This window comes from Pteronotus mesoamericanus, unplaced genomic scaffold (assembly GCF_021234165.1).
Source record: "Pteronotus mesoamericanus isolate MK-2021 breed Mesoamerican mustached bat unplaced genomic scaffold, CSHL_Meso_final contig_130, whole genome shotgun sequence".
Classification (NCBI taxonomy): domain Eukaryota; kingdom Metazoa; phylum Chordata; class Mammalia; order Chiroptera; family Mormoopidae; genus Pteronotus; species Pteronotus mesoamericanus.
This window is the reverse complement of record NW_026555060.1, coordinates 12,558,335-12,582,338: the sequence shown is the minus strand read 5'-3', so window position 1 is coordinate 12,582,338 and position 24,004 is coordinate 12,558,335. Positions and strand designations below refer to the sequence as shown.

The window sequence follows — 24,004 nt, the reverse complement described above, 5'->3', positions numbered from 1 at the left end:
TCATCAAAGTTTGCTACCAGTACAGAAAGAGCATTTGCAATTATGGAATTGTTATAGTGGTATTTATTGAGCATTCCTGGGTGCCTGGTGTTTTACAGTGATTATTATTAATTTCTACAGCCGTCCCTATTGTGCAGCATTTTTGTATCTATTTTACAGATGAGAAAAAAAATAAAAGGGACTCCGAAATTAAGTAACTTGCCTCAAACCACATGCTAAGAAGCATCAGAACTGGGATTCAGACCTCAAGCCCCCTGGTTCCACATCTCTCCCCTTTCTGGTGTACCTTACTGCTGGAGGAATCAACTGTGATTAAGGCAGCTCACCCTTCACCATTTGAGCTGATTAGTAGTGAACAGGTGTGCTCAATTTCTCAATTCAAAGAAACAAAAAGGGCATGAATCCCATTAAAAGCAGCTGTAGGAATTTGTCATTAATTGGTTATTTTCTTTCTCTGTGTCTTAAAGACTACTAGCATTATTGTGGAATTCTATTTGAATAATTCTTCAATTAAGCCTCATCCCTGACTCCTGTTTCTAAAGCAACCAACGCTGGCTCTGCAGAACTCCCATTACTTCCTCTTTCCTTCACTATAAAAATAATCATTCTTGTCTTTTTCATTTCTGGGCCCACTTTCTGCTTTTCCTAACCCTGCCAGTTATTTTTATTATGATGCACGCGAATAATTAATAAATGTATTTTCACACTTTCACCTTCATCATCACTTTTATTTCTTTATTCTCCTTTGAGCTCAGAAAAGACAGCACACATGGAGACTCCTTGCTCCTTTCACTTCAAAAATATTTTTTCTACATCTTCTTGTCCAAGTTACAGTATGTATATATTACATGGTCTAATAAACTGTCTTATAGGATGACTTTTATCAGCCTCTTAAAGTAATCTGAAAATCAGCTGGATAATGTATATAATTTCTCAAAGTCTGGAAAATAAAAGAAACACTTTTTCTCTTTTTATTTTTTTTCTCTTTTTTTTTTCAAATACATTTGTCTCTGCCCCCACCCCCGCCAGAAACACTTTTTCTCAAAGGCCTTACTGATCAACTCCACCTTCCCACCTCCTCTTCTTGTCTTATTCTTAGGACCATATAATTAAATGCTGCCCAGAGGCCTGAGACAATGGCTTACTTCTTCATATGTGTTTTGTAATGTCTTGTGTTAGGAAACCACTGTGGGTGGCCTTGGAAGGATGGTTTCTCCTCCCATGGTAGGAGGATGATTTCTCCTCTTTCAGTTCTCTTGGCCTTAGACCCATGCGTAAACCGTATGCATAACAGAGAGCGGCTCACTCATGCTAAGCATGAACTGGGTGTGTGTGACTGAATAGACATTTGAAATACTAGGGGGCTTCATGAGCCATGGTGTACAGTACATTTCTAGCCTGAGGGGCCCTCACATCTCTTGGTTTCTTATGAGAAGCTATTCTGCCCACGAATCTATGGCTGGGCTCTACCAGCCCCTCTTGTTTCTACCTCCTGAGTATGGAAAAATGACTAGGACTACCCCATGTGCCTACAAGAGCTGGGGAATCTTGCAAGGGATATATGATTTTCCTGCCTGTTATTCCCCATCTGACTCTGCCTGCCCCTGGGCAAAATAAATAAATAAAAAAAAGCAACTTTTTTGGTGCTTCCATGATAAAAATATGTAGTTTATTTACTCTTGTCTATGACAGCCTGACTCTTTTGTATAATACTTGGATTCAAGGCAGTAACTACTATCTTTTCCTCATTGCTCATTCACCATCTATTTCTGGGTGTCTGTAGAGAATTTAGAATTGGAGGATTTGATTTCTAAATCATGTTTGAGTATGCATAGTATATTCCATCACTAAAATCAAATATGTCAATAAGTGGATCTGGTTTGCTCTGGAACTGTAATTTTTGCTTTCTTTTCTTTCTGTACAGTTTTCTGCTTCCCCAGCCCTTTTGTTTATTTTTAAATTGGTTTGTGTTATTGATTGTTAAAATATTACAGTTCTCTATAAAGTCATCTAGAAGTATGGGAAAGGGCCGTAACCAGTGTGGCTCAGTTGATTGAGCATCGTCCTACAAAGCGAAAGGTCACCCCTTCGACTCTTGGTCAGGGCGCATGCATGGGTTGCAAGTTCAGTCCCCATTCGGAGCATGTACAAGAGGCAACCAATTGATGTTTCTCCTTCACATCAGTGTTTCTCTCCCTCTCGTACCCTCTCAAAAAAAAAAAAAAAAAAAAGGTTTTCTAAAAAAATTATGGTAAGGGTAGAAACTGAATACAAGAAATAGCAGAGAATTGCATTTAGTCCAAAAAACATTATTAGCTTGATTGCCCCTTTCTCTAAATCAATAACTTTTATGATGAAAATAAATGTTTTTCTTTTATTTTTAAGGTATCTTATTTACTTATAACAACATATGACATTTATAAGACCATATGTATGGCAGCTGCTTGGCATTTAAATATATTTAAATCATGTGAACATGCCATTTCCTTGTATTTAAATTTCCATGAAATAGCTTTGCTTGAACTTTGCTATATAGTATACTAATTTTTCTTTCCTGGTAGTCACTGAGCTCTGTTTTTTGTTTTTTGTTTTCTTTTTTTTTTCTTTTTTTAATCTAGGACCATTAGGGTGCATTCTCTTTTTTTATAATTTCTTTGATTCATGTTTAAGTACTATGTTTTTAATATCTTGTCCCACAAAAAATACCCACCCTGCATATTACATTTCTGAAGGCTATAGCTGTGGGGCCTAACTATTTAGATTTGCTCCATCTAATTTGGGTGGCTGTTGACAGCAGCAGTCCCAGCCCAGGATGACTCCGCAGGCTCTGAGGGAAGAACCGGCTCAGCTCACTCTCCAGCAGACACCCACCCAAGAGTCTGTCACTGGACCTTTGGGTGGCTCTGAGAAAACTACCGTTAGCATTTTGGTTCTCTTCAGCCCTCCGGTCCCAGATGGTATGACATTCTGCTGCTGTTCAAAATACAAAGCCTTCAGCAGGCCTGGACAGGACGCTCTCTATCCTCCTTTCCAACTAGATTCAACGTCATGACCAGTGAGCTCTGTTTTCGTAAATTTGGTCTTGGTGGTGGCCACGTTGTTTGCATGGTAGTTCTGTTTCTTATCCCCTTGTCCCTGTTCCTCTTTAGAGATCATATAGCTCCATCTACCTCTCGGGGCTGCTGTAAAAATAACAGATTAAAACTAACCAAAAACTGTTTATAAAACCTCATCACTATGTCGAGGTATAAAAACAATGCTCTGTTCTTTCTAAGGCAGGCCTGAATAAAATATTCTACTGAGAGCAGCAGAAACAAAGTTTACTTTAGTTTATAAAAGCTTATTATGCTACCCTAGGAAAAAAATTCTGTTAGGTTGAATAATTAGTTTTTGATAACTCCATGTGGATTAATATTTGTCACCCTATTTTCCCAAAGGAAAGATTAAAAAAATACAAGATTACAAAAATAAAGGCCCCACCATCGCAGCAATATAGAGCTGGACCAAAGTGTTTATTTTCAAAACAGAAAACAGATCTTATAACAGTATATTATTACCGTAGCTGTTCCAATTAGAAGAAGGAAGGTGATTTGATTATTCTGAGGTAGTCTGTAAGATATTATAATAAAAATCTCGGGTTTCTTTATTCTCAGCTTTGTAATGATTGTTCCTGAATTATATACCATAACATAGAAAAAAATGGTAATAATTGGAGAAAATGATGCAACTAAAATGAAGTGATTTATTTGAAAAAAAGCCTTTTTAATGATATTATATGTGTTTAAGCAAAAAATAAACAATGAAAAGTCTTTTTAAAAATATTTTATTTATTTTTTTTAGACAGAGGAATTGGGAGGGAGAGAGGGAGAGAAACATCAATCTGTGGTTGCCCCTCACCCGCCCCCTATTGGGGACCTGGCCAGCAACCCAGGCATGTGCCCTGACTGGGAATTGACCCGGCGACCCTCTGATTCACAGGCCAGCATTCGATCCACTGAGCCACACGAGTCAGGGTGAAAAGTATTTTTAAAGCTGCATTTTGAACAATATTTCCCCTCTAAAGAGAGAATCAAGAGCTTGGTTCACATGAAGAGAGAATCAAGAGCTTGGTTCATTAAGCAGCCCTAAGACTGTTATTTGACCCTTGTTGGAATACTAGGAATCCATAATAATTTTTAACAAGTAGCAAAGTAATACTGCCTATGCTGCTACCCTTGAGTGAACACCTAGACTTCCAGCATTCTGGCATCCTATACTGAGAGCAGGCCGCTCGGATGCTCTGACACAGCTCTGCCCATGGGGCGGCCCCTCTATTGTCTATGTGGCAACAGCTGCGGAGCTTGCTCCTCACCTCTCTCTGATCCCCGTAATCACAGACTCAGAGATAGGACAGGAGCCTTCCCTTTTGAGAAGTTCTCCTGTGGATTTTATTCTCTTTTCTACAGCATCCTAAGAAGGTGTGCTACCCTCTAACCCACCTGTTGAGGGCGTAGCACCTCCACGGGAGTGGCCCCATGACTTAACGAAGGGTGGGTGAACGTCCTTCCTTCACTTCAGGAATTGTAGCACCCAGGCCTTTACTTACTATGTGCCAGGCACAGTTCCAAGAACTTTACACTTAGTATAGACGGTCCTCAAATAACATTGTTCCCTTCAATGTCGTTTTCTTATAACGCTGATGAGAAAAAAAAAAAAATATATATATATATATATATATACACACCAATGCTTGCCAGGCCCACTGTCCGTGTGGAGTGGGCTATTCTCCCATGTCTGTGTGGGTTTTTTCCTGTGCTAGTGTTTCGTCCCTGTCCCCACGATGTGCACATGAGGTTTGTTAGCAGTCCTCTCCATTGTCCCAGTCTGAGTGGGTGTGGATGTGTGTGGGTGCACCCTTCAACAGAAAAGTGCCTCACCCTAGGGTGAGTCCCACCTTGCACCCTGAGCTGCCAGGACAGGCTCCAGCCACCCAAGATTCTGGAATAAGAGGACTGGAGCAGAATTCTCTTACTTGTTTTTATTCATCTTTCTTAAATGTTTGTGTAGCTCATCATGAATTCAATGTTTAATATTAGAAGTGCTTTGGGTCTTTACTTAGAAGTTTGGTGATATTTTTGTTTCCAGAACACACCATAAAAACTTGTTTCTATCTATTAGCCTATGCTAAAACTGGTTTCCTCACATGTTGTTTCACTTGAAGACACAGTTTCCAAGAACCTATCCAGGACGTTAAGTGAGAACTTCCTGTGCATCATTTAATCCTCACAGCAACCTGGGGAAGTAGGTGTAACTATTCTCCCCATTTTATAGGTGAAGACATTTAGATACAGTGTGCATAAATAATTTGCCTGACGTCACAAACCTAGTGAGTCAGCTAACTATTGTCTTGTGCTCCTAAGACACAGCCTGTGTCTTAGACAAGTTATTGTACAGAAAGGTGGTTTTGAGCTATAAAATATTTTTGTTTTCTCCTCAAACATATCAACTTGTTAGCCTTGGGGAACTTATCCCCATTTTTTCCCTAGATCATTCGTATTCTAAATTTAGTTGATGATGGTGGAATATGATCTGTATGCCATTGGAATTTAATAAATGATTTGGGATGTGGATCCTCTGGCAAGGTTTAAAATAGAGAGGGGTAATTTGGTATTCTCTTGGTCAAAACAGGTCATCAGAAATGTCTTGACTAGGTCCTCTTGGACCTGTGCCCACAGCCAAGGCAGGGCAAGGCATTTGCTTCATCTGTACGCCTAGTTCCTTTTTAACTTCTCCTGCCCATCAGTGCCATAAACAAACAATTCTTTCCAATTTTCATTTCAAAGTCCCTCCCCTCCCCAGTTTAGACTTTCAATGACTGTTTCTGAAATTAAAAGCAGAAAATCACAGAACCTTTAAATGTAGAAATGTGTGAACATAGAACACTGACATGCCAAGTACAGTTTTAACATTTTAAGTGTATTAAAAACAGTGAAATGAATTTAAAATGTAGAAGACTGGTAATATCATCCATCTTACATCTAAAATATGTTTATTTCTATTAATAAATACAGCAGATGAACTGTGAGTAGGGAAACTGTCATTTGCTACTTTTTGGAAAGATCCAAGAAGGTTGTGAACATCATCTCTCTTACTGTGTCATTCTGGTGTTAACGCAGTCAGACAGGTTTGACACTAACATCTCCTAGTCTGAAGTGTCATTTCTAGAGATGGTAATTTGAGGAATTTGAAAAGTGTGGCAACAATGAGAGCCAAAGATACACGTCTGTTCACTCATCAAAGGATGGCTTTTTAGAGACACTGAAGACCTTGTCAAATACGTAGATGGAGCCAGACTTTCCAGCCAATTTCTAGATTATTACAAATGCATATTTTTCACTTAAAGGGTCTTTTTGCTGAATAGAGTAATATTAGTATTTTGTAACAAAACTATTCAGTTATATCTTTATTAAATAAGTCAACCTTTTAGAACTGCAGTGTGGCAGCTATAAAGTTGATCTCAGGAGAAATGCCTTCCTTAAGCTTTAGGTAAGAATCAAAATAAGTTCACCCAGTTTTCAGAACTAGTAGCCCAACTTGCCTGTAAAAAGGAGTGCTTTTATAAACAATTAATGTTCCTTGCAACACACAGGCACACAGAAGTTATTCATGCATAGTTAAGAGGTCATTTTCTGAGACTTGGGCTGAAAACTGAGCTTTCATGGATGAAACATTTTGGGGAACATCTCCAATAGTCCCCTTGAGAAAATGAAGTAACAAAATCCATTAGACACTTCAAGTTAGTAGATATTCTTTAATGTGGCTCCAGTGCTCTTTGTCTTGGCATGTTGTAGTACTCTGGCACAAAATAACGTCAGAAAGTCATTTTGTCTTTGAAGATGATAGATTCTGCACACTTAATCCATTAATCTGAGCTGATGGGTTTTGTCCAGGGTTGATGTATTTCATCTTTACATAATGGTTTTCATATTAACCCTCTGAACAATACAAACTTTTCTGGTGTCTGCACTCAACCTCATATTCTAGATGTAAAAAAAAAGAAAAAGAAAAGAAAGAAAGTCAACTTTTTTTTTATTTTACAGAATTTATATAGTACTAGATATATGTGTTCAAAGTCTCTTCTAAATCTTTTACAAAATATTAAATCATGTGTCCTCCTAACGAGACTATCCGCCTAGTACTATGAGCCCCACTCGATAGGTGAGAGAGGCGAAACACAGAGAAGTCGAGCGGCTGCCCAGCCGTCACACAAACCGTATGCGGCGGAGCAGTAGTTCAGCTCCTGCTCTCTCGTTCCAGGGTCTGGGCTCCAATCACTGCAAATGCTGCCTCGTGCCTCACACCAGACCACACTTATAGTTCATAAAGATGAGCTAATAATGGAAATGAGAATATGTAACATTTCCAGATCTTCTTCTGGTCACTCGCCAACCATTTCCTCCCCATAGACCTCATTCTAATCTTCAAAGTGAAATTTCAGACTCAAAGTTTTAGACTTTGGGAAGGTGGAGCCTTTGAAATCACAGAGGAGCAATCTTGGTAGATGGCACTATGCAGAGTAACTTAGCATCAAGAATATTTAATGTTTAGTGAAAAAGATGGAAAGTGACATTGAGAAATTATAGTTGGGTGGTACTCTGCTTATTTGAAAAATTTTCTTCAAGTTATAAATTCTACTTTCTACCGATTCCTTTAGTCCTCTAGCCCAGACTGCAGAGGTCAGAGTAGTTGTGCATTTTACCAGAATAAAGATACACCTGGGGCTTCCTAAAGATCTATCAGCCTCAAACTCTTATACTGTGCCTAACAAGGAAAGCCATCGAAGCCATAGCTCCCTAACAGATAGGAACCAAGCAGCGCTCTCATGGGTTTACCACACACGCGGCTACTCTGGAACAATAAAGGTGTTCTGCTGGTGGTGGCGTTAATGGAAACAGAACCCATTCTGAAAGCTTTGAGATATCAGTTTGCCCCATCCCGACCAAGGAACTTTTCTCTATCAGTCCAAAATGGAAGGGTGTGGTTTCTAATTTTTATTTTCTGGCAGGAGATAGAGGGGATGCTGCATTGACAGAAAGGCAGTGAAAGGTGGGGATCCTGTGGATCCAGGACATCTGGGCATCATTAGCCATAGAGAGACCAGCCCACATGAGAGGCAAGAGGAAGGAAAAGAATCTTTGGCCAGAGGGTGGAAGTCATGGCTGGAGGAAACACTGGCTTATTTTTTTGGAAAAGATTGTTCTTCAAACTCTGAAATGATCTTGGAAGCCACTCATTCTTTAAGGCCCCAGAATAAATGATTTAGCTAGTACATATGAAAGGAAAAAAATACTAGATCCATCCATGAAGATGAGGCGAACTTTATTGAATAATTCTCAGTATTCAGAAAGCTTGCAAAGCTCCCCCATCTCAAGGCTCGCAGAACTCAGGCTCTAGTAACTTTTCTGAGAGCAGTAACTTTGATATCCACCAAGCTTAGTTGCAATCCCTTCCTGAGGTTTTAAAGTGGAACTCATTTTTTTGGTTTTGGTCAGTGGAACTGGAAGAAGCAGTTTAGTCATCAACAGGTAAGTATTACAGGTTATTGGGTGTTTTTTTCCCCTCCCTTTTTGGGAAAAAACTGCATAGGATGATTTATCTTTACTCATTCAAAAGCTCTAACTACCCTAAAGAGAGGATAACCACAAAAATTTCCTCTAAAAGTGTTGCACAACAGCTGTCTAGAAATTATTTAGTAGTTAATGTTTAAAAAAGTGGTTATACAGATATCACATTTATTAAAATGTCACCAATTAAAGTGTGAAAAGGAGCTCAAGAGAGCTTATTTAGATTCTCTTTTCTGTGATTTGGAGAGATAGTTTGATTTTACATATTAAATTATAAGGAGGGAAAAAAAAGTCTTTTCGTATCTCCAGGGTGTAAATACTAGCCAAAAGAACAGAAAAAGATGTTGAGTAGGTTTATCATTCCACAGACTTTCTATGTAAACAATGCCTTCGGCATAGGGTCCTTGAAAGCGGCCTTAGCTACCAAGATCACTCGGACCTCGGAATGCAGAGGAGAAAACATGACCTTCAGAGTCCAACGACTGGGAGCTCAATCTTCCAACCCCGATCGCCTGCAACGAAGTCCTGTGCGAGTTTCTGGACTCCTCTCAATTGCAGTGTTATTTGTAAATAAGGGGCATGATGCTTTCTCACAGGGTTATTGTAAGCATTTAACCATCAATAACATTTGTAAAATGCCTGGCATAAAAATAAGCATTCAATCAGTGTTAGTAATTGTTGTTTTAAAGATAACCCCTTCTCATAATGTTGGAGTCTCTCAATATTCATGTTTATGTTAGATGAAGCTAGTTTTCGAATTCTTTTAGGCTGTTATTATTTCACAGGCAAAAACCACTGCCACATCAGGGAAGGCCAAATGGTAGATTACTATATTATTTATTAACAAAGGGTAAGGCTGAAGTATAAGTTCAGCGAGGAAAGCAAGTTATAAAATATATACAGAAGGTCTCCATTTTAAAAAATGTATTATAAACATGCTTGGAAGGCCATATATCTAAATATTAATATCATGTATCCCTAAGGCCTTTGTTTTCTCTTTTACACTTTTTCCCAGATTTCTGCCGTGAACCTATATTTCCTTATTAGAGAAAAACAACATGTGCTGTATTGAAAAGGAATGGAACACAGAGTCACGATGGATCCAATCTGTGGGTGTGTGCAAGCCCAGGCTGGATCTACTGTGTGTGGCAGTAGAGAGAGAAACCGTGAGGACAGCAGCAGGCCCCGAGATAGCTAGGTCCATCTGGTGTTAGGTCCTACAGATTTGGAGCAATCGGTCTTTTCGAATCTTCAGTGAGGCTTTCTATCTGCTCTGCTCACCAGAGTCTTGTTTTTCATCTCATTTGTTCCAAGTATGTAGCTACTCCAGAAACTGATCTGTTGTCTTGGGGGCTCTTGGGACCTCTGAGATCAGAAACACACTAAAACCCTGGCTGTCCACACCTGCTGTCACCAGTCATGGCCCCAAACCGACCCAAGCGTGAGGGAACACAGTTGTCAAGCATCTGGAGCTCTGACTCTCTCTAGTTTAACTTAGGGAAGCATATTATATGACTTTTAGATTATTTAATTAAAAAATACTCTTCCTTAATCGTACTTAATTTTATTTCTATTTTAGTGGTATGAGTTAATACTTTGAGGAGCATTTTAAGACATTCCTAATTTTAGGGCTTATTGATTAAATTTGAAAAAAAAGTCTCAGAGCAAAAGATTTGGCCATATTTTTGTCTCTTTTTATGACTGTAACTCTTATTTCAGGAATATGTATCAGAATCCATGTGTTTGTAAATTGGCATTTATCAAACTTAGATGGACACTTCGCCCACAGAGCTTTCTTCTTACCCATCTTGAGTTGCAGCAGATCTGAATTTTCTGTATAATTGTTTCTCTTCTTAACTTTATAAGAAAACACATGTCCAAACCGAGGATAGCCCCACTTTAAGTTTCAACATGCTTTGGGTTTTACAGAGTTGAAGATTTTCCTAACTACACACCTCTTTTTTTTCTTTCCTTTTCTTTTTTGGTCTTAAAACACGCTCTTTTGGCTGGTGTAATACGTTGTTACTGCCAACCAGTTGCTTTTATGGTAATTGACAGCGTAGCTGATTTTTGGAACCTTAGAATCTAAAAAGGCATTTTAGCTCAGACTTTGGAGAGGCTGAGCCAAGCTACTTGCAGAGTGAGAGCTACAGCTGAGCGGAATGTAGGGGGCAGTCAGCCCGAGGTCTGTGCATGCTAATTAACAGCAGCAAAACGTCTGCTCTAGCTCAGACTTACGGTTTCCCTCTTTTCAGCCGCGTTCGGAATCCTTCCTCCTCCTGTCAGAGTGAGCTACTGGGTGCCACTCGTGGAGAGGAGGCGGTGGGACCACGTGCCTGCAGTGGGCAGAGGTGGCATGCGCCCCTGAGCACTGGTGACGGGTTAACACCCACCGCTCCTTAAATACTGACATTTGACTGGAAAGGCACACCTCTTTGAACCAGATAAGCAAGTTTAAACTTCAAAGGAAAAGAACATAAGAAAAAAATCTTTATATTTAATACAATTATTTAACGTAATTCGTGAATTGTAAATTTTCTGAGTTCCCCACAAGTGAAGCCAGTTCTCTAAAATACCTGGGGCCTTTCCCCAGATTTTATCTCAGCACAATAAATAGAAAAAAATTTCCCCGAACTCCCACATCTTTATAGTTGCTTTGCTTACCTACAAAAGCACAAACATTTCTGAGTAAAAGGGTTCCTGTTTGCTCTCTCCCTTGTGCTAGTTCTGGAAACTAGAAACACTACACTGCAGGCGGCGGCTCTTACAGGCACAGCATCCTCGTGGCAATGCGCAGCCCCCGATGGCAGCAACGGGAAAGCATGTCCTTCTAACACCAGTACAGATTTTGAACCAAACAGCCCTGGACACAGAGACCCCCCCCCCAAAGCCGTAGTAGTCAGCTTTCTCTTTCTTGTCGGTTTGAAATGTTTGACATGGAGCCTTGTTACACGCTGTTTTCGCATTGACTATTGATGGAGAATCAAAATGTTTCTTCTCTATGTGACTTCTTATGAAGACTTTTCTTCTGTTGCTGAAAAAGGAACCTGATTCCATACCTAATGACACTGCGTGTGCCTGTCGCCTTAGAAATGAAATAAAGGGTTCAGTCTTTTGAATACCGCCGAGTACATTGTTGAAATTTGTGAAACTAATTAGGAATACCCAAGTGGGGATTGGAGTCTGTGTTTTTGTACTTCAAAGGTATTTTCATAGGCACCAAACTGTAAAACACATATACCCAAAGAGTAAGCAGAATTTTATAATCTCACAGGAGGCTGTAGTAAACTTGTTTCTCTGTGGCACAAGTTCAAGGAGGCAGCCACAGGGAGTATAGCCGTTCAGGGGGCTGCAGGACCTGCGAGTTCACTCTTCATCTCAAATAGAAGCTCTCCGTGGACCTTGACAGTGAATTACGTGCTCTCCTTCCACACGCAGGCTGCACTCATTTCTGGGATTTCTGGGCTCTGTAACCCATTACGTGTTTGATAGCCACAGGCTTCTTTCTTGTAGTCTGTGCCAAAATCGCTCTCAGGTTGACCATTCAGGTGGGGAGTCTGATTCTGGCCCCTCGTGGATGCGAGACTGCTTGGTTTGTGAGCCAGAGCATCGGTTACATGGTCTTTTCTAAATTATGTTTTGTTATTTTCCTAATGTTATTTAAGCTTCATGGAACTTATTCTGCTTTTGCCAAGTCTTTCCATTGAATAAATATCTCCATAACCTATTGCTTCACTCTGGCAACAGAATTGTTGCAATTTGTGGGCAAAATTGAGCAAAGGCATAACTCTCCCCCCCCGCCACCCCCGTAAAATGTCCAATGTGCTGGCCTTCCTTCTTCTAAACAAAGGCCTTGACTTGTTCTGTGTTCTGGTAGCACCTTGCGTCTGTCACTCAGGGGTGAAGATTTACAGATAACAGCACTAAACAAAGAATGATTTAACGGATATAATGCAGACATGCTATCCCCATACAGAGGCACGGATACTAAATAAGTTAAGACACAAAGTGCTTAGAATAGTGCCTGACATATAGGAAGTGATCTGTGCACTAGAATTATCAGAGCTCTGTGAATTAAAAGTTACCAATCTTTTCCTCCATTTACATGAGTAGTTTTGTAACTCCAAAATTATCAAAAGCAGCAGCGTAGCTAACCATCCAGGCAGAACTAATAGGAGCCAGAAGATCCAGAGGCTGACCGTCCAACGGCTCACTGATCCAATTATTTCCCCTAAAAGACCCCTAAAAAGAAGGAGTCCACTGGAAGGAAAAGAAATGAACAGAGACAAGAGGATGGAGGGAGGGGGGACAGGGGAAAAGGAAGGGAAGGGGAGGTTCAGGGAACGTGTAGCAAGGTCTCATGGACAAAACCAAAGGAGAAGGATTGAGGGAGGGGTGGGGAAGGGGGCAGGGGAAAGGGGTGGGGGGAAGGCAGAGACAAATGTATTTGAAAAAAATAATAATAATAAAAAAGAATATTCTAACTCAAACTGAGTTAAAGTCAAAAAAATAAAAAATAAAATAAAATATGGAGTAAATACGTTTAAGAAAATATGACACAACCAACTAATGGGTTCCACTTCTTAGTCTGAGAAACACTGACTTATGCCACATTAATGAACATAATTCCTAGATGTAAAAATCCGTTTTATAATTGAAACTGACAAGGACAAGAGTTTAGTGATTACTGGGGTGGGGGGATTGGAGGGAGGTGGATGAGGGGAAGGGGCATAAATGACAATGGAAGGAGACTTGACTTGGGGAGGTGAACACACTATACAGTGTACAGATGATGTGCTGTGGAATTGTGCACCTGAAATCAGTATAATTTTGTTAACCAATGTCACCTTAATAAATTCAATAAAAAGGAGGGCAAAAGAATATGAAAAAAAGAAAAGGAGTCCAAAGGAACTAGCACTACTTGTTATTCCATTTTGAGTTAGACATGAATTATCTCATTGATTCTTCCTAATAACCTTACCATTTATTTACTAAATGCTTTTGTTATGTTTGCTTTTTTGTTTGCCCATTTCTATAAGCTCCCAGGGTCCCTGGGTGAAAAATTGTGCAAAGAGCTCACAGTGACCCCTTATTGTCTCCCCGTCTACCCCGTAAGGCCTGATTTAGGATGAGCTAATGGCATTCCCGATACTTTAGCTTTGTAGAGGGCATCGAAGTGTAGCTGCCTTATCTACATGGCTACTTAATTATATTCTCTCAACCACATCTTGCCTTGGAATTTTGCCCTGGTTGAACAATATTACAATCATGTTGATGTTTTTCTTCTAGTACTATGACTGTCTTAGACCCCAGAACCAGAAATTATGCCCCTTGGCCTAACCAGCCCTAAGCATGGCAGAGAGAAAAAAAAAAACGCTTCCAGAAATATTGGGTTATTGGGTTGGGGGTGGTAAAAGAAACAGAAAGGACTGAGAGCAGGAAGAGACAGCTTTCGAAAGGCCATAAAGCCAAAAGAGAGCCTTGAGCAAGCACTGTGTTTTTTATATTTCCTGAGTATGACACGGTGCCTCACTCTGTAGCTATTCAGTAATGCGATTGTTGAGGATGATCGTGGAGACTTAACCACTGTCTAGTTTTGGGATCTCATAGGCTGATGGGGAGTCCCATGCCCATTCTTTGTCCACACTTCCCTGCCATGCCGACAGCCCCTCTTTCCCTCTATCTGTCCACTTTTGTGTTGCCAATTTGTTTAGCTGGAGAAGTTATCCAGAGAGATTTAATCAAGATCAAAAAGCCGTTTTGTCTCTCTTTATATTGATATGGTACTGGTCAACATTAGTGTTCTGAGTGGCAGAGCTGCAGGAAAGGAAGCTTTTTTGGAGCTTGAAGACTGGTGCCTGTTTATTTTAATATGCCAGGGACTCCTGTGTTGCTGTCAGCATTGGATCTATTACTCACTTGCTACCCAGCCAGTGGGAACTAGTTGCCAGTCCTTTTTCAGAGGAGGAGATTTGATTCCCATGAAATCATAGAACATTGAGCCAGAGGCACCCTGAAGATCTTCTAGGGACATCCTCATTATACAGTTGAGCAAACCACCCCAGATGTGGTGGGGCGCCGTATTCTGGCCAGAGGTACATGCCGTTTAGTGGTGGGAGGAAGCAGAACCAGAACCTGCCTATCTCATTTGCCCCCTTGTGAGAAGTCCCAATTTCTCAGAATAAATTAACCTTAGATTTCTGTATATCTATGAGAGCTACTTTTTATCCTTTATTACTTGGCTTCATCATAAGCCTGCTTCTTTTTAAAGAGATTTTTTTTTTTTGCATCTTAAACTAATTTATCTTTGTGTAAAAACTAATCTTCAACATATTTTCTGATGAATTTTTCTTAAAATTTTTATTGATTGATTTTTTTTTGAGATCAAGAAATATTAATGTATTGTTCCACCCATTTAAGCATTCACTGACTAATGCTTGTGTGTGCCCTGACTGGTGATCTAACGCACAACCTTGGCATATCTGGAGGGTGCTCTATCCAGCTGAGCACCTGGCCGGACCTGATGAACTTTTCTTTCCTGGTAATTAATGATGAAACTCCTGAGATTGAAAAAGAAAGGAAAAAAGTAATCGAATTTCTGCTTTTCTTTACAGACACTCTGGAAAATGGATCTAATAAGGGTGACAGGTGAGCAACAGGTTTTTATTTGCCATGTGTGCTTTTCAGTGATGCCATTGTCTATGTACACGCAGTGAGTTTGATCATTTTCTTTCTGTTCTGCTTAAATTCAGTGCAGCCAATAGAAAGGGAGCGAGCAAGGATGACACGTACTGGAAGGAGATCAACGCGGCCATGGCCTTGACAAATCTCGCACAAGGAAAAGACAAACTGCAGGGAACCACCAGCTGCATCATCCAGAAGTCGTCACATATAGCAGAAGTAAAGACGGTCAAAGTGCCACTGGTTCAGCAGTTTTAATAGTTTGTCACTTTTCCGATCAATGGTTGTCCTTCACATCAGTGTTTTTTCATAAATCCTCATCTTAAGAGCTGAAGCAGAAGTGAAAATGTTTCCCTTTCAAACCTCTTTTTATTTTTAAATATCCTGAATATATCATTTAGTTGCTTCTCTAAAAGACATATAAATTATAAAAAACCTCACTTTAATCAAAAATATTAACTTATTTTATGTTACTCAAACTATGCATACAATGTCTGCGTTGCCATCACAGTAAGTGCCTTGCTTCCCCCAAATAAGCTAAAACGTGGGCACAGCGGAGCAGCTATGCCTCAAAATGACAACGCCGTAATGCTTGCTAGTCTGTGTGTCATTCCAGATGGACCTGACCAGTCCAGGACTGAACCCATAATTGCTGAAAGCCCTTGAAATGTATTCAATAGTCACGTGTTAAAACTTGGAAATCTTTCAGCCTAAATGAAATGTTCCTTTAAGAAAAACTTTTGCCGTATGTAAAATTGTTCAGTGTGCTTTTCAGAGTGACAGTGAGACTTTTGTGCATGTATCTTGCCTGCCTATCTGATGTATTACAAAATTCCAAAATGAAAGGTGTGGTGATCACATAATGTATACATGTAAGAAGAATCGCAATGACTATGTTGTGATCAAAAATCCTTTTCCAAGCACTTCTGGAAAGTACAATACCCTTTAGGATCAATTCGGACTTTCTTTTTCTCAAGTTTTGCTAAAGTTTTTTAAAGTTTATTATATAGATAACAGGAAATTTTCCTTTGCAGAACTAAACTTATAGTTTAGTTTTAAAACATAACCTTGTTTGCATTAAAGTTCAGTTATTTTTGTGATGGAAATTGTTTTTCATAAGGAATGGTTAAAAACCTTTTATTTGGTTTATTTCAAATTACAATTGCCGGTGGGCAATTTATTTTGCAATGAGAACAAGATAATGAGAGAAATGTATCTCTGTGAATATACATATACACACATAAAATTGATTTTAAAATTTAAAACATATGGACAAAAAAAATTGAATAGTCTCTGAATTTTGCCAAGTAGGATATTAAAGTAAAAATTAAGTGAAATCATGCATTAAAAGAAAGAACATTTTGTTTCTAAACTAAGTTATCATTGAGTGAGAATAATCAATATCAAGAAAGACGACTATCTTTTTCAGTCAAACAATAATATTCTAATCATCTTGGGGAGACTTGAAACTTGAATAAGCAGTGGAGACGCCAAATGTAACAGCGTATATATGCTTCAGAGAAATAAAAAGGATTTGACTCTTTTAAGGGGGATGGTTTTTTTGCGTAGGTAATGTATTTTGTAATTTTTTTAAAAACTGGAAAGCATTTTGTGAGTGTGAATGAGAGCCAGTAATGCAGCCATGTGGTGACATTTTTTTTTTTATTTTGCAAAATGCTTTTAAAACCAAAGGCTGCTCTAGTTATGTGGACAATATCAATCTTGACATAAATTGTAGGACACTTTTTCATGTAACATAGCATTTGGGAATTGGGTTTATTTAGTGTAATTAAGATAATTTGATATAAAAATATTTTGTATATATATATTTTTACTTTGTTTTCTAAATTGCTGTTTGCAGTAACAGTAAGTGCAAAGCAAGATATGTAAGTTATGACTGTATGATCAGATGAAGTATGTGGTCTTTTAGTTTACATCCTTAAGTAGTTACAGATCCATGATAAAAACTTTTTAAACTTTGTAAAACAATTTTGCCAAAATGGGATCATATCAAAGAAAACTGAAGACAAATACTTCACTCTTTTTCATACTATTATAAGTTATTCTTGTATTAAATGTTTTAATAAAATTGTTTCATTTTGACATATTCCAGTTAGATGAATGGATGCTGGTTGTTTTTCATTTGAAGTAGTCACAATTCATTTTTGCCATTAAAAAAAATCAACAAATTTGTCCAATGTTATAAATATGGATGGAAGCCAGTACAGGATGGCTAGTCACATAATTTTTTTTTAAATACCAAAGCTTGGAGTCTGGCCTACAAACGCATCAAGATTTTAAAATCAGCACATCCTTGGCAATATCTCCAATTGCAATTACTTTTAATTTATTTTTTTTCTCTTGCTGCTTTAACACTCTCTGGAAACTAAAGTCCCCCCAATCCTTTCAAAGAATCTTGAACAATGCTGAGCCAGCAGCTGAAAATCTAACTCATAATTTATGTTGTAGAGAAATAGAATTACCTCTATGCTTTGTTTTGCCATATGTAATCATTTTAATAAAATTAATATCTGCCAGGAGTTCTTGACAGATTTGAAATAAAAGTTAATTTCTAGACCTCAATGATCATATGAATTTTGTTTTCCTTTGCGAGTTGACCAGGTGGAGAAAGCAGTAGAACAGAAGGGCCCATTATATGCTGCAATGCTCCTTAGGTTAGTGCGGGACACGATACGGGAGCGCTGTATTGGTGTTAGGCTTGATTTCATCACCTTAGACCACCAACTGACCTTTTCAGAGCTAAGGAAAAGAGAGTATGATTCTAACTGTTAAAATACATGACTACTTTAAAATGAACATTTTCACTAACTGCTTGCTTTTAGTAGCTAATACAATAGGCATTATTTCTGTGTGCTATGTACTGGAGAGGGCCTGGGCTTTGAAGCCAGACAAATCTACGTTTGAATCCCAGCACTGCCACTTACTAGTGTGAAATCCAGAGTTGGTCCCTCTTGGCTTGAGAGTCTTCACCTGCAAAGTGAGAGGAATGAGGTAAACCTTGTAGAATTTGCTACAAATTTTAGAGATAATGTACAGTACATAATGAGTACATACAGTACATAATGTGCCTACCACAGTGCCTGGAATTTTTTTAATAGTGCTCCATAAATGGAAGGTATTATCAGGTAATTATAATGCTTCTATGTAGGGTTTAGGTGAGAGAAAGTAGAAATATAAATGGCATATGATATATGGGTAGTTTTATGAGGAGCCTTGGGAAAGGAAAGATAGCTGACAGGAGAGACTACAATGAAACAGTGAAAGTTGGTATCAGAGCTAGAGAGATCTTCGAGGAAGATCATTTTACCATTAGTTTCGACTTACTGGAAAAACGCATAAAGTAGAACAAAGAGAAGAACAGGCATGCCGATAGAAAACTCAGCATGTACAAGAGATTCCTTCATCCAGATCAACCAGAATTTCTTTTCCTTCTAGTTGTCTTGCTTGATCCTCCTGTTCAAGATGACAGAACTCAAGCCATTGTCTGTGTTCTCTGCCCACGGCAAGTAGCAATGTTTAACAAATAGTGGCAACAGCTATGGTCTGCTTTTAAACTCATCCAGCTCAATGCCATAACATCATGCAAATAAACACGGAGAAGAGCGAGTCCCCAAAGGTCTTCCATCTGGGGAGGCTTGGGTTGGCCACGCCTTGGAAGGCTGTATGGAGTGGCGGTCAGAACTGAGCTGTCACAGCCTGGCATTGACTCTTCACTCCTTTGTGACTTTGGGGAATAAACATAAGTCTTCTAAACCCAGAGGTTGCATCTGTAGAATTTAATCTATGAAATCTACCTACTCTAAAGATCTGTTGTGCAGATTAAGACAGTGGATATAAAAGCACTTCTTTGCACACTGCATGGTACTATACAAATGTTAACGATTATTAATGTATTCCAGATGCTCTGAAAGGTCTAATAGGCCATAATTTCTGGCAATATAAATTGTGGTTTCCATGAATCATATAGGACCCCTCAATTTTGTCAAAATCATGTTATGATCTATCATTTTGGGCCTTTTTGTGCACAACGCGTCTTTGGTCCTGCACTTCGTTGAAACAATTATGAGCAGAATTAGGTGATTGTCACAGTGTAGGTAAAGAATCATAACTTCACCACTTCCTAGCCTTGAGACACATCTTAGAGATGGAGTAAACATTTGGTTTGGGAGGTGTGTGCATTGCCCATAATAATTTTTTTTTAAGATGAGAAAACCAGATTTCTGAGTTTGGAAAAACAAATTCATGTGTTTTTATATCTTTACACAAATGACTTCATGGAAATTCATGTAAAGATTGTCTCAATAAGCCTTCTGAAATGAATTTCACCCCAAAGCCAGTTTCTGGAGATTTGATTTGAATTCATTACTTTTGAACAAAATTTTAAATTTTAATTTATGCTCTTGAAAAGTATAAATGTAACTTATACTAGTTGTAGAAAAGTGTAGGCAGTACAGCAGAGCACAGGATACTTTAAAAGCCCCATGTCCCGTCTCTCCATCATCCCAGTCCCACAGCCCAGAGTTAACCATGGCTAACAATACCTTGTGAGTGCTGCCAGAAAGTCTATGCATATATGAACTCGTACTTTTCATCCTGCACTTCTGACTCTATCATTCTCCACAATATTTTTCCATTGTATCATGTATATTGAGATGGTACATATGTATAGATATGTAGATTTCATTATTAAGTGAATGCATAGAAATTTATTTTTTTATTTATTATAAATGATTTACTAAATACCCCCTTGACTGACTTTTGAGTCATTTCCAATTTTTAGTTATTATATAAACTAATGGTATTCAAAGAGGTATTTCACACTGAGATAAGAAGCTTGCCCCCGAATATTAATCAACATACTGCTTTCTTAATCAATGAAGCCTTTCTATGAAAAAGAAAATTGTCACTTGACTCACAGTGCTCTTAGAAGTATGGTAGATTTACATTCTGGCCCTTTAACTCCTCACAGACTAATAGTAAACAATTGGTGGATTGTCACCGCCATACAGACCATAATGGAATGGCACTGCTGTAAGTATTGATGCAATGAACACGTGTTTTAGGCCACTTACACCCGCATGGAATAAATACCTAGCAGTGGAATTAATGGCTCAGATGATAGGTATATTAAATGTTTTGGTGGGTGGTGCTAAATTACTACTTAAAAGTTCTACCAATTTATACCTCCAACAGTAGGGTGTGAATGTCTGTTTTTTTAAATAACTTAGTCAAAACATTGAGTACTACTAAACTTTTCAATACTTGACAATGTGCTATGTCAAGTAAAAAAATGATGTCTCATCATTGTTTTAACTTGTACTTTTTAAAATGAGTGACATTGTGCCTAAGCTTACTGGCCATTGATATTTCTCTTCATTGAACTATTTATTCATGTCTTTCTTCCTTCTTCCCTTCCTTCCTTTCTTCCTTCTTTCTTTCCTTTTATCCATTTCTTAGTGATATTTATGATCTATTTCTATATTTAAAAATTCAGTACCTTGCCTATAATATATGTTACAAATATCTTACTAGTTTGTATTTTATATATTTTTACTTCTCTAATAATATTTTAAACTCAGAAGCTTAAATATCATCTGTGCATATGCATGGGGTATATGGGAAGGACTGCATATATTCGGTCAGCATAGAAACAGTGTAGTTCAGAGCACTGACTCTGGAGCCAAACTGCAGAGGCTCCAGTCTTGCCTCTTCTGCTTACTAGTTCTACAATCTTGAATAAGACACTTAACCTTTCTAACTTCGGTTTCATCATCTATAGAATATTGATCATAACAATAACTTATTTCTTAGTGTTATGAAGATTAATTATTATGTACAAAGCACTTGCAATAATAATATCTGGCATAGATAGTAGAGATATTGTAGAGATTCATCCATCTTTTTTGCAATTTGTATTATGGTATTATTCTTCTATTAGTATATTTGTATGGTTAACTCTTGTGTCCATTGGCAGTTTCTTTTGACATAAAAATGAGCTAGTTACCCCCAAAAAGAAATATTTATGTATAAATTTAACAAAATATTTACAAGATCCATATATAAAAACTACAAAACTCTGATGAAAAAAATCAAAGAAATAAATAAATAAAGAGATATTCTATGTTCATGGATGGAAAGGCGCAATATTGTTAAGATGTCAGTTATTCCCAACTTTATTGATAGATTCAACACAATTTCAATCAAAATCCCAGCAAATTATTTTGTGGATATCAACAAGCTGATTATAAAGTTGTGTGGAGAGACAACATACCCTGAATAGCCAATACGATATGGAAGAACAAAATTGGAGTCCTGATGCTCTTAACTTCAAGACTTCCTGTATTTTGCCACGTATAATGCATAGTTTTTTGCCCAAATTTCTGAGGGAAAAATAAGGATGTGCATAATACATGGGCAGTGCCTGCAATAGCTTGTGTCTGTTCTTGTGTTTTATAATTATTTGTTACATAAAATTTCTTATACCATAATGTGTTAAAAAAATAAACGTTAAAATTCCTTTATAATACCAAAAACAAGCACCTAAGTACAAATAAATAAATAAATAAATAAATAAATAAATAAATAATTGAATTTAAAAATTAAAATAAAAGCTTTTTTTCCTGAAAATTTGGACCAAAACTATAGATGTACATTATACATGGCAAATACAGTACTGTAAAGCTACAGTAATCAAGGCAGTGTATTGTTGGAAAAATAATATACAAATTCAACAGTGAAACAGAATAGAGAGCCTAGAAATAGACCCACACAAATATAGTTAACTGATACCTGATAAATTAGCAAAGGCAATACAATGGAGAAAAGATACTCTTTCCAAAAAATGGTACTGGAACAAGTGGACATGTCATGCAAAAAAATATAAGCTAGACACAAAAATTACATCCATCACAAAAATTAATTCAAAATATATCATGTACCTAAATATAAAACATAAAACTATAAAACTCTTAGAAGTTTAGATAGGAGAAGACCTATGTGACCATGGGAATGGCAGTAACTTTTTAGATTCATCACTCAAGGCATGTAACACTTGATAAATTTTCATTAAAATTAAAAACAACTTTTGAAAGACAATGAAAAGAGAATGAAAACAAGCACAGACTTGGAAAAACTATTTGCAAAACACACATCTAATAAAGGACTGTCATCCAAAGTATACAAAGAACACTTAAAAATCAGCAATAGGAAAACAACCTGATTTTTTTTAATGGGCCAAAGACCTTATGAGACACCTCACCAAAGAAGATATACAGGTGGCAAATAAGCACATGAAAAGATGCTCCACATCATTTGTCATCATGAGAATTCAAATTAAACCAATGAGATACCACTACACATTTAATTAGAATCGCCAAAATCCAGAACACTGATAACACCAAATGTTGACAAGGATGTGGAGCATTAGAAACTCTTATCATTGCCGGTGGGAATGCAAAATAGAACCTTCAAGAGGTTGGCTGAAGCCTCTCTTGGGATGGCATTACAAATCAACCTCTCCTTCTGCTCAGTTAAGATTCTATTTTTTTAAATTAATTTTCTATATGTATCACTTGGATTTCCTCCTCCTCTTTCTACTATGCCCCCTTGTCTTCCTCCCTCTCAATTTTCTCATTAATTTTACATTGTCAGTATTTATTCTATTTAAATTTTTCTATGAAAACATAACACCCACAGTTACTGAGAAGAATGTAATGCTTACTTTGAGTCTTTTCATATACTACTTCCCCTTCCTGAGTTTTCTATATTTTATCTTTTGATTTGATGGCTTTCATTATTTTTTTTAAAGATTAGTTCATAAATGCTGTATTCCCTCAGGTTGAGGCTATCTTCTGTTCCTTGATATATTCATGATAACCTTCATAGTTCTGGGGTCTCACTTTCACCCTCAGAATTCTTGTTATTGCTGTCCTATTAATTGATTTGTTGGATAATTGACTAGTTGAATATTGTGTGGGAAACTCTGATGCCAACCTTATATTTCCACCAACACATTACTTGATATTTTTTTTTTGCCTGAATGTCATACAATTCTTTATACTTAAAGTTCAGTGCCTTAACAAGATGTATCTAAGGGTTGTTCTGGACCATTCTGTGTCTTCTGCATCTACAGATTGAAATCTAATTTATTTCAGGAAAAAAATTTCTTATATCTAAATTATATAAGTTCTCTTTTCCTGTTCTCTTCCTCATATTGCCAACTTGCCATATGCATTTATTTAATTTATTACTTGTTATGTACCTATGCTATGCCAGGCACTTTGCTATGTATTAGGTATTATAATACACACTAACAGAGTATAACAGAAATCTAGTTGAATCTCTGTGTCAGTCTTTCATAGCTACTTCCACCAGTATCAAGTTTTCTTTTTGTTTTCACATCTGTGTGTTTTGTTTTTAAAATTATCTTCCATTTCTTTCCTGTCCTCAAGAAGCTTACTTTTTTCTTCCTTATCATTCTCTTCTCTGTGACAGTGATATCATTTATATTGTCTTTGAGCTTGCTTTTCAAATTGTATTTCCTCTTTAATTTCTTTGGGTATTTAGAATAGCATTTGTCAGGAATGTTCTTTTTTTCCTGAAGAATTTCTTTTTATTCAGGTTCTTCACTTGTTTTTGCTTGTTATATTTGTTTTTCTCATTTGCAAGAATTACATTCTGGTCCCATTTATTTGTCCTTT

General features: G+C 37.6%; 1 protein-coding gene across 1 annotated transcript in view; it reads left to right on the top strand.

Annotated features, from left to right (window-relative positions):
• Positions 1-15,611, top strand: part of MKX (mohawk homeobox) — a 61,833-nt gene extending 46,222 nt beyond the window's left edge. Inside the window, exons 5-6 of the mRNA XM_054590223.1 lie at positions 15,218-15,251; positions 15,356-15,611. Of these exons, the coding sequence (XP_054446198.1) occupies positions 15,218-15,251; positions 15,356-15,542 (221 nt within the window). The 3' untranslated portion in view covers positions 15,543-15,611. The remainder of the gene's footprint in view (positions 1-15,217; positions 15,252-15,355) is intronic.
• Positions 15,612-24,004: the final 8,393 nt, after the last annotated feature.